The following is an 11,025-nucleotide window of genomic DNA, read 5'->3' as shown; positions in this document are numbered from 1 at the left end:
GAGGTAGAGGATGCTGGCAGTGTTCTTCAGGGAAGGGAGCACGGACGTTTCACCATATTCCTGAAACTCCCTCTGCCTCTTTTCGCCGCTGTCCAACAACAGGGCCTTGCGAAAAAGATCCACTGATAACACCTTTCAAGCATAGTCAGCGAAAGCTTGATCACAAGGCTCTGCGTTCCCGTGCACTATATGGAGAATTTCAATGTGATCTGGACGTGCGGTCGCGGCTAACGGCATTCCTTACTGGTCAGCCAGGCGGCAACCACGGTTTCAAAACGTCCCTGGGTAGTTGATCCACAACATTTGAGTCGGTAGGTTCTATCAGGGGAACACCTACACAAGGGGCTGCGTATACGGCCACGATAAGACGGCCGCATTGCCCTGTGTCTCTCCGTTCTTTCTTTCAACATTCTGTTCGAGTTCTCCAATCCCCCCAGCCTAGTGCTGCCATTCTTTATTTGTGCTCTCTGTGAGAAGCCTCTACGCTGCTTACGTCCTTTCATTCGAGTTTATCACTCTTCACGATCACTACCGGCGAACTCAACGGTCTTTTCCAACTCTGCTACGTCTCCCAGGATACAATCTGCTCAATAGATTTCCAATAGCCACAGCCGAAGCCACATCAACACAATCGACGACCTATATCAAGACAAGCTCATCACCCCCTCTTCGAAAAAGTAGCGCTGTAGCAGAAATGTTCAGCTCAACCTCTTTTGCGTTTGCTTATTTTGCGTTCTCTTCTCTCGTTGCGGAAGCTTTGCCTGCACCTGCCCCATCTGCACCATCGTTTTCCCCCAAATCTTATTACCACGGACCGCCAGCCTGGAGCCCATCGGCCACGTATGAATCGACTTCGACCTTCCCAACCCTCTCCATTGGATCACAACACATCGCACCTTCTGGAATTGTCCCCTCTGGATATCTCGCCTCTGGATTTTACCCAACCGCATCTGGATATGCTTGGCCTACTGGAACTGGATTCCCTTCTGGAGTAACTGGATACCCTCAACCTACTGGAACTGGACAAATAAACGCCACCGCCTTTTCTTCATGGTGGACATCTTACCGTCAAGCCTCCTCTCAATCTCTCTACTCTACTGCTTCATACAACAGCACCGCCTCGGTGACTGCTTCTAGCACTGCAGCTGCCTCTACCGGATCGACCGCCCTTCCCGACGTTCTTCGTGGTGTCAACATTGGTGGTTGGTTGATCCTGGAGTCATGGATGAACTGGGATGTCTTTGCCAACACCAGTGCAACCGATCAATACTCCTTCGACAGCTGCAAGGGCGCTCAAGAGAAGTTGGAGCAACATTGGTCAACCTACTTCACTGAGTCCGACGTCGAGGGACTTGCCGCCGCTGGGATCAACGCTGTGCGTATCCCTATCGGTTTCTGGTCCTACGCCCAGTCAGCACCCTACCTCATGGGCGCCGATGCTTATCTCGAGAAGGCCATCGGCTGGTGCCGCAACCACGGAATCAAGGTTCTCGTCGACTGCCACGGCTCGCCTGGTTCGCAAAACGGTTTCGACAACTCTGGTCACTCGGGCAATGTAGCTTGGCAGCAAGACGACAACATGGAGCAGAGCATCAGCATTCTCGAGACCATTGCCAAGAAGTATGGTGCTCAAGAGTACGCCGACGTCGTCTTCGGTATTCAGCTTGTCAACGAGCCCATTTCGTGGGATCAGAACAACATTGACACAACCAAGGAGTGGGCACAGAAGGCTTACACAGCTGTCAAGTCTGCATCAACCAACCAAGATCTTGCTGTCATCATGCACGACGGCTTCATGGGACCCTCTGATTGGGAAGAGGTCGGCTCCGCTGTCAATGGCGATGCTTCTCTTTCTGATGCCAAGTTCTGGATCGATGTTCACCTCTACCAAAACCAAGTTGCAGCTGACTCGCTGCTCACTCAAGACCAACACGTCGAGAAGGCTTGCAACTGGTCATCAAGCGAGTTGTTGCCTTCATCATCCAAGCTGCCTGTGATTGTCGGCGAGTTCAGTGCTGCCACCAACATCTGCGCTAACCCCGATGGTTCTACCGTCGCTGGTAACGTCTGCTGGATCGACGGCTGCCAATGCTCTGCCAACGTCGACATCGAGAACTGGAACCAGCCTCTCATCGAGGCTACCCGCAAGTTCCTCGAAGCCGAGCTCGATACTTTCGAGGCACATGCCCGTGGCTACTTCATGTGGAACTTCAAGGGCCCCGGTGCTTGGGGCTACCAAAACGCCATCAAGTATGGCTTGATTGGAGACAAGATCACCGACAGAAAGTACCCTGGTCAGTGCAGCTCATGAACAAGGATGGAGAAGTTATAGAGAAGGCGCTGGACGCCGATGAACAGGTTTAGAAAAAAGTACACTGCGATATACCCCTTCCATGATCCAATGGACATAGATTTCGATTCGATTTTTTTTGTAGATAGACTTTTAGAGTGCAATGCACCGAAATGAACATTCCATCCAAAACGAGCATCTTGCCATGAATGAACTTCTCTGTTATGCCAGCTTCCTCACTGTGGTCAAGTCTTCACTCGTCGGAGGAGCAGAGCGAGTGGAATTTCTTCGAAGTCTCTAGAACCCGATGCGGAGTGAGTGTAGGCGAGAGCTTGTGCACGGACGTTTCCTGACAGTGTTTGGAGCTTGTGTGACAAGAAGTCGCATTTCTGTATTCACAAGCACGCGACTTTGATCCTTTCTTGTATTTCCAGCTTGAAAGTATTCATCCACCATACACAATGTCAGCCGACACAATCAGCAACCCTCAACCCGCAGGAGAGTCCAAGAGCGCTCGCAAGAAGCGCGAAAAGGCCGAAGCCGCTGCCGCTGCGCAGGCCGCCAGCCAGCCTCAGCAGGAGAGCAATGGCACGAAGACTCCTGACGTCGCAGACACCAACGGTGATGCCTTTGAGAGCTCTTATGTCAAGGAATTGCAGAAGTACATCTTGCGCTTGGTCTTCTTCGCAGATCGTCCGTACTGATTGTCTTTCAGGAACATTCGCAATGTGACCAAGAAGCTCGTCAGTCACCTACTCATTCACCACAACCACACCATTCTAACCAGACGCAGAATGCCATGACCAAGTTGGACACAATCCTCGCCGAGAATCCCGACAAGAGCCTTGACGAACTCCTCGCTGCCCGCAAGATCAACGCCGACCAGAAGGCCCAAGCCTCAAAGAAGCCCGCCCTCCAAGCCCAACTCGCTCAACTCGAAGAACAGATTGCCCAGTACAAGAAGGTCGATGCCGACTACCAGTCGCGCATGTCCGCTCAGCACTCGCAGCTCACTTCAGCCCACCAAGCCGAGATTGAGAAGTTGAAGGGCTCTCTCAAGGAGCAGCTCGAGAAGGAACTCAACACTGCTCTTCGCCAGAAGTTGCTCACATTCAGCCAGTTCCTCAGAGCTGCCGCTGCTAAGCGTGTCATCGAAGAGGAGGCAGACACTGATGAGTCCAAGGCATTCGAGGGTGCTCTGTTGCTGGTCTACGGTGGTGACGACAAGGCCGTTGATGCTGTTATGAACTTGATCCAGGGCTCTGACGAGCAGGTTCCTTCGGTCGAGGGTGAACTGTTGCCCGTCAAGTGTATGGAGACCAACTTTGGACGATTGCTCAGATGCTGACTACTCCCTAGATTCACAGGTCAAGCAGGCCGCTGTCGGCTTCGGCGCATTCCCTGGTGAGGAGACTGCTCAAGAGGAGGCCCCGGCCGAGACAAATGATGCTACCACTGTCCAGCCCGAGGACACCATTCCTTCCAGCGATCCTACCATTGCACACGCTGGTCTCACCGAGCTCGGTCTGAACCAGCCCGTTGAGGAAGAGAAGCCCATTGTCGTGGCCGACGACCAGATTGCCGAGGCCTCCATCGATGACGGTTCTGCCAACAAGTCAGCCGAGACACAGTGGGACAACGCTGCTGCCACCGCCGGCACTGATCAGCAGCTTGACGACTCTTTCGAAATGGTCCCTCGCCCTGCCGACGAGACTGAGGCTGTCCACGAGCCTGCTCAGCCCCAGTCGACCAGCTCTTGGGCCGATCAGACATCCGCAAACGCCACCGCTACCGAGGCCACTACTGAGAACAACAACACTAACGGTCTTGCCTCGACTGATGCTGAGGGATACCAATCTGTCGAGAGACGTGGAGGAAGAGGTGGACAAGGCCGCGGAGGCCGTGGAGGCCGTGGACGTGGTGGTCCCAGAGGCGGACACCGCGGCAACTTCAGAGGCGGTCGTGGCGACGGTCGCGGTCGTGGAGGCCGTGGCGGAGCTCCTCAGCCTCAGGCATAGGAAGTCGCTTTGAGGTACAGCGTCAAAGACCTCTTAGCAGCGCAAACACTTAGTGTGTTGCAAAGAGGAGGAGACGAATGAAACAAACAAACAAACACGGGCAGGGATGGGGATGCTATCAATGGAGAAATGACTGACATTTGATCACGACGGCGTTTTCTTGTTTCTGCATACCACACACACCTTCTTCTTTTTCTACCCATCTCTTTTCTTCACATTGCTCTTTCTCGGAGATGCTCTTTGGTTGTCATGTACACTGGAGCGCTGGAGTGTCTTTGTTCTACTTTCTGATTTGGCGTCCTGCTTCTTTTCTCCTTTGCTGCATAGCTATCGGAGCTCTGGGGTGCGCATTTTTGTTTGGGCACTGGCTTTTTTACCCCTCTGGTCTCACTATTTCGGTTTCCTGAAAGTTGGAAATTCTGGAAAAGAGAAAGAAAAGTGTTTTTGCATAACATTCGTTCGAGGGTCATGATGACTGAAGCGACAGAAAGATTGATGACTATCTTCATTTTTCCTTGGCCACGCGTACTACCCACCATCTCCTCCGAGCATCTGCTGCTTGTGTCTTCTTTCCACATACACGCGCGGTATTGATGGCCGCCTGTGTTCTACCTCGCGATGGCAGCATATGCATGTCTGCTGGAGTCTGTTCCTCTGCGCCAAACCATCGTTCACCAAGGAGGCGTGGATCTCGCACTTAGAAGCCTGGTCTTGATTCATGAATGACAAGCTCTGACACCTTGCTGCTACTCGGCACGTATACGAGCATCATTAGATCCGGAAAGCTTGGGCAAAGTTGGTCAGCCCTGTCAGATACTGGAGTGAGCTAAGAGCCGGGGTCGATCAGGGGTGCTTGTGCATCTGGCTAGGCACCCGGCGGATCTTATCTGGAAGGAAGTGACTCGGGTGGTTTGTCGTGCAGAGAGTTCAAGTGATGGTCAAAAAATTATCCAGCAACACGATCTATCAAATTTGCTTCATATGTGTGATGTGATATGATGTTTCTGTACTTCGTATGGCACTTCACATGTTTTTGCAGTATTCAACCATGACTATTGTGATGTTATCGTCTATCGAGCGCGACTATAAAAGTGTCCGTGCGGTACGGAGATGTCCACTCATTGCAAAGGCTTGGCGTGAGTGGAAAGCACCTGATCTATGGGGTGAGGGATGGCAGCGACTACTCTTGGTTTTGCGGATTTGGTCGCATTCCACACACAGTGACGACGACAGCAAGAGCTGCCCGACTACGACTGCCTTGCGCATGCGACAATTATTCTCCGCCCCGCCACGACTTCCGTGAGCAGTCGACACTGACTGTCTCCTTCCCTCTTTGCCGCCCTCTACTGTCGCTTGCCGAGCAGCCCACCCGGGTCCAAGCAAGCCACCGACACAAGCAGCACTCACACCGTTGCTTCCCCTTCGAGTTTTGTCACTTCCGAAAATTAGTTACGCCCTTTGTGGCAGTATATGATTATCTGAACGACCATCATGGACTTGTCGATGCCTTCGCCGGCCGTCGCGACCGAGCCTGCGAACGTCTCCTCCGACGCTGCCTTGCCCGAAGCTTCCAACTTGTCCAAGCACCCTGAACCCGCACACGCATTGACTCCACCAACCTCCGAGGACAACAACATCAGAGTCGATGATGACGCCTCTTCCGACTTGTCTGAACTGGACCTTGACATGGAAGATGAGGAAGAGATTGAACCAGACCATTACTGGGGTGACGGCAAAGTCCCCGTCTTCAAGCCAGTACGTCACGATACCACTGCCATAACCCTTGTATTGCTAACACCCTTGCGATAGACAATGGCACAGTTTCGCGACTTCAAAAAGTTCATTGACAAGATCGACAAGTACGGCATGAAATCTGGTATTGTCAAGGTCATTCCTCCTCAAGAATGGAGAGACGATCAGCCTGCCCTCGACGAACTCGTAAAGACCATCAAGATCAAGAACCCAATCTCGCAAGAGTTTATGGGCACCCACGGAATCTACACTCAAGCCAACATCGAAAAGCAACGCTCTTACAACCTTCCTGAATGGAAGTCGCTTACGGAGGAGCCCCAATATCAGCCACCTGCCAGAAGAGGAGAACGTCGCAGAAACCAAGCACAAGTCTCCAGGAGCGCTGCGACTAAGACTCGTGCTGCCTCAACCAGGACTTCGACCCCCAAAGATGCTACAAGCAAGAGAAAGCCTGGTAGACCTCGCAAGCACCCTTTGAAGAATGAGGAGGATGATGAAGACGAAATTTCTTCAAGAGCCAGCCAAGTACCGCCAACGCCTACCTCTCCAGTGCTCAAGTCGACCGAGCCTTCCGAGCACACAACTCCAAGCAAACCCAAGCCAAAACCAAGAGGACGTCAACCAAAAGCAGGCCAGCAGAAATCAGTCTCGTCTCGCAGAATGAACAACACAACAGAGACCAACGATGTTGTTGATGAGGCTGCCTTCAAGGATTTCGACTACCACATGGATGACCTCGAAGAATTTACACCAGAGCGATGCGCTGAACTGGAGACTGCATACTGGAAAAGCTTGACGTTTGCTCAACCTATGTATGCTGCCGATATGCCTGGTTCTTTGTTCAAGGATGAGTGCGATGTCTGGAATGTTGCAAAATTGCCCAACTTGCTCGATGTCCTTGGAACAAAGGTCCCTGGTGTCAACACTGCATATCTGTACATGGGAATGTGGAAAGCTACTTTTGCCTGGCATCTGGAAGACGTCGATCTTTACAGTATCAACTACATCCATTTCGGAGCCCCCAAACAGTGGTACAGTATCTCTCAGGAGGACGCTAGAAAATTCGAGAAGGCCATGAAGAGTATCTGGCCCAACGATTCGAAGGCTTGCGATCAGTTCTTGCGCCACAAGACTTACCTCATCTCTCCGGAGATTTTGCAGAAGCAATTCGGAATCAAAGTCAACAAGCTCGTCCATTACGAGGGTGAATTCGTCATCACATACCCTTACGGATACCACTCTGGATACAACATTGGCTACAACTGTGCAGAATCTGTCAATTTTGCGACCGAGTCCTGGCTCGACTATGGACGTATTGCAAAGAAGTGCGAGTGTGAGGCTGACAGTGTTTGGGTCGATGTTGGAGAGATTGAGCGTAAACTCAGAGGCGAACCTACTCCTGAGTATTACGAGGAGACTGATGACGATGACGAGGACGAAATGGAACTGGATGGTGCGACTGATCTTCCCAGTCCTCCTGCAAGTGTTGCAGGTAAGCCGCAAGCGCAAGCTCGTAAGCGCAAGCGTGATCCCAAGGAAAAGGATGCAGGCAAGAAGAAGAAGCGCATCAGGATCCTTATCAAGGGTCCTCACAGAGAGCCTTGCGTCCTCTGTCCTAACGATCCTCCAAACGAGCCCCTACTACCAACGGATAATGGCCAGAAAGCGCATCGTTGCTGCGCGCTATACACTCCCGAAACCTGGATTAACAGCGAGGATGGTGTGGAGAAGGTTGTCGGCGTTGCTGGTATTGACAAGGCTCGCCTTGATCTCAAGTGCAACTTCTGTCGTTCCAAGCGTGGTGCTTGCTTCCAATGTCAAGCCAAGAAATGCACTAGAGCGTACCATGCAACTTGCGCGCTCGCTGCTGGTGTGCAAATTGACGTCGGCCCTGTGCCAACCTTTGGCGAGGATGGAACTGAATACTTCGAAGAGGGCATTGATTTGAGATGCCGCTTCCATCGTTCTAAGCGTGGGAAGAACATGGATAGCGATGCTTTGGAGAACAATAAGCTCACCAACACCTTTGCTAGATCTCTCAAGAAAGGGGACGCTATCCAGGCTCAGTACATGGGTGGCGATATCTTTGCAGGTATTGTTGAGGAGAACCGTCCAGGCGAGAGCGCTGTCCTAATCAACGTGCTTCCTTCTGGCGACCAAGTTGAGGTTGAGTGGAAGTGGCTTCTGGTGCTGGACCCTATCGACTCTGAACGTCCTAAACCCTCGCCAACTGCTATTCCCATGCCGGAAGGTATGAGCAAGCAGTCTGTGTCGATTGGAAACCGCCAAGACGGCGTTCCCATTCTGGAAACAACCTTCCATGAAGACGCAAACTGGAAATGGGCAGAGTTCCGTAACTTGCAGAATCCTCCTCAAGGCTATAGTACGGCTGTCATCAAGAACCCTGATCAGGTCAAAATCGACTTGAACAAGCCTGACCAGCTGTATTACTACTTGCCAAAGAAGTCGACAGAAGCCAAAGGCAGGTTTACTGACGACCCTGAGGGCCAGAATCATGTCTTCATGGGCGATTTCATGGAGCGCGTCAAGCCTGCCAAACCTTTCAGACCTGTGGCGCCATCATACGCCGGAGGCTACACTGGTGGTTACACTATGCCTCAAGTCTCACGACCTGTACAAGCTCAAAGCAGTGAACGGCCATACACATACAAACCCAAGACTCCTGCTTATCCTACAGGCAACTATGGTCTGGACCAACGCGCGCTGGCCTCGCAGAAACAGTTCATCCAACAAGCTGACCCCAGAAGAGCATCGTATGCGACAGGACTCTACTCTACCCAGCCTATTCCTTCACTTCGTCAGCAGCACAGCGAACCCACACGGCAACAGTCAGCTCCACTTCGTCCTTTCTCAGAAGGTTACTACTCGTCAAGAACCCTTCCTGCTGCTATTCCCGGTGAATACTCGCAGTTCCACCAACAGGTCCGCCGTACGTCAGGCGGTGCTCTTGCAGCGCAACCTTACCAGACCCAGCCTTACGGATCCACTTCTCAGATTCAGCAGCCAAGTGCTAGCAGTCCCCAGACAGGTGCTGGACATGCTCAGCAGCAAGCCAGTCGTGCGCCCTTGCAGCCTTACAGCAATTTAATCAACGACTTGGTCAACAAGAGTGGACCAGCGGCTCAACCTCCCCTTCAGAACCCGCAAGAGTCTTCTGGTAACAGACCTACGGCTCAATCACCACCAACAGCCAACGTTCGCCCTGCCAATGGACAATGGACCCCACCTTCACAGATATACCATGCATACGATCGTGCTAATTCACAGTTGCCTCCTCAGAACTCTTATCGCCCGCAGCCAACCTACCAGACAGCACAAGAGTTCCAGCAGCAAATCGGCATACAGGCTCGTCAGCCAAGTGTCTCGAATCGTTGGGGAGCATATGATCGCATGCTGAGAGATGCCGCTAGCGCACAATCAACATTACCGCATCCATCTGATCCCTACAACATGTCGACGACAACAGCTGGCGGCGCTCCAAACGGTTTCTCCATTCCCACAACCTATCCTAGCCCAAAGGCTCCTACGGCTAGTCCTTTGAGTGATACCCAGACACCTCGCGCGCCTAGTCCAGGCATCAACTATCGCGGTCAGGGATTGGCATGGGGAGGACCACCACAGCAATCATCTCCGCACAACCCAATGTCAGCCACAAACAACACTTTGCCGTCGTTGCAATCCATGACTCAAGGCGGTCCGTTTGCTGCAGCCTCTCATCCACCACCACCTCAGCAGTAGTACTGGCGAAAGGTGTAAAAGGGGGAAATGGAAAAGCGTGGTATGATGATGATGGAAAAAGAAGAGATGAAGAAATGATACTTTTTCCCTTTCCTTTGAGTTGGTATATGTGTGTGTTTCACACAAGGATGTGCATCAACACAGGAATCGGGAGAGGGCGCGGGAAAATTGGAGTTGGCAAGGCTTTCTTTTTTTTGAGCGGGTATCTTTAGGGGGAGTCCGTTTCTTTCGTTCAATCACACTATTTTCCGTGGCTTTCGTTGATGTTTTATTACTACGACTCTTTTCGTATGCTTATCCTTTTACTCTATTGCCTTTCTTTGCTGTTACAGAATTTTTTGGTACATGTGTATTTCCTGGATGCTGTTGTTTTGATCATCAGGAGATGATGTAAGGCTCCCATTCTAGATCGAGACACGAGCTCTTAAATTTCCCCAATATCTTTTCACGATGGACTACTATTCAATCTTGCTAGACGAGCCATTGTGTAGTCATGACAGCGCCAGAGTACCAACCCAGAAATACAAGCTGAAGGAATCGTGTCTCTCGCACCTGTATAGAAAGATTAACCACACGAGACAGTTCCACACATACTTGTACAAGGCTGGATCTTTTTTCGTTTCAATGGATTGATATAGCTCAAGAGTTATACTATACTGTTCGGAGAATGCGGGAGGGGTTGGTGATTTGGTATACCAAGACAACTTTTTTGATGATGTTTCAAGTACATAAAAATCTCATCAAGATGCATAATTTCCCCACACCAAAAGTCACGACATAAAAAAGTTTTTTATGTAAAAACAAAAACAAAAAGCTTCACCTGCATAATTTAAACCTCCCTAAGAAAAAAAAAAAAGTCTCTCCGAACAAATAACTCCCCTCCCCCCCCTTTTTTTTAACCACTGTCTGGTTGAAGATCAAGAACAAAAGGAGATGCCCCCTGACGGAGTCGAACCGGCGACCTCGGCATTACTAGTGCCGCGCTCTACCAACTGAGCTAAAGGGGCTTGGTGATGGCGGTGTGGGAGATTGGAAGAGCTCATGTTTTTGGGGAGGAAGAAGGTCTGTGCTACGAACCACACCACCAAGAAGGACGAGTGTTGTTTAGTCATGTTGTTCTGATGGCAAATGTTAAACGGTTTTGTGATTGTCCTTAAGCAAATGTTTGACCAAAAAAAGTTGATGCTGCAGGAAGTGTCGGAGAGA

At 51.2% G+C, this 11,025-nt stretch overlaps 3 protein-coding genes across 3 annotated transcripts; all 3 read left to right on the top strand.

Moving 5' to 3' along the window:
- Positions 1-694: 694 nt before the first annotated feature.
- Positions 695-2,311, top strand: M437DRAFT_82018 (glycoside hydrolase; the record flags this gene model as incomplete). The annotated part of the gene is made up of 1 exon (XM_041027670.1): positions 695-2,311. One exon carries the CDS (start codon positions 695-697, stop codon positions 2,309-2,311), a length of 1,617 nt encoding a protein of 538 aa, XP_040882066.1.
- Positions 2,312-2,751: 440 nt separating this feature from the next.
- Positions 2,752-4,308, top strand: M437DRAFT_42944 (uncharacterized protein; the record flags this gene model as incomplete). Its single annotated transcript, XM_041020656.1, has 4 exons — positions 2,752-2,951; positions 3,006-3,033; positions 3,084-3,600; positions 3,650-4,308. 4 exons carry the CDS (start codon positions 2,752-2,754, stop codon positions 4,306-4,308), a joined length of 1,404 nt encoding a protein of 467 aa, XP_040882065.1.
- Positions 4,309-5,811: 1,503 nt separating this feature from the next.
- M437DRAFT_42063 (JmjC-domain-containing protein) lies at positions 5,812-8,739 on the top strand (the record flags this gene model as incomplete). The annotated part of the gene is made up of 2 exons (XM_041020502.1): positions 5,812-6,063; positions 6,118-8,739. Coding segments are annotated over 2 exons (2,874 nt in total), but the record flags the coding sequence as incomplete, so codon positions are not given.
- Between the last annotated feature and the right edge of the window lie 2,286 nt (positions 8,740-11,025).

The sequence above is a fragment of the Aureobasidium melanogenum genome, assembly GCF_000721775.1.
Source record: "Aureobasidium melanogenum CBS 110374 unplaced genomic scaffold scaffold_4, whole genome shotgun sequence".
Classification (NCBI taxonomy): Eukaryota; Fungi; Ascomycota; class Dothideomycetes; order Dothideales; family Saccotheciaceae; genus Aureobasidium; species Aureobasidium melanogenum.
Note: the sequence above shows the minus strand (reverse complement) of the source record. Positions and strands in the feature narration are given on the sequence as shown.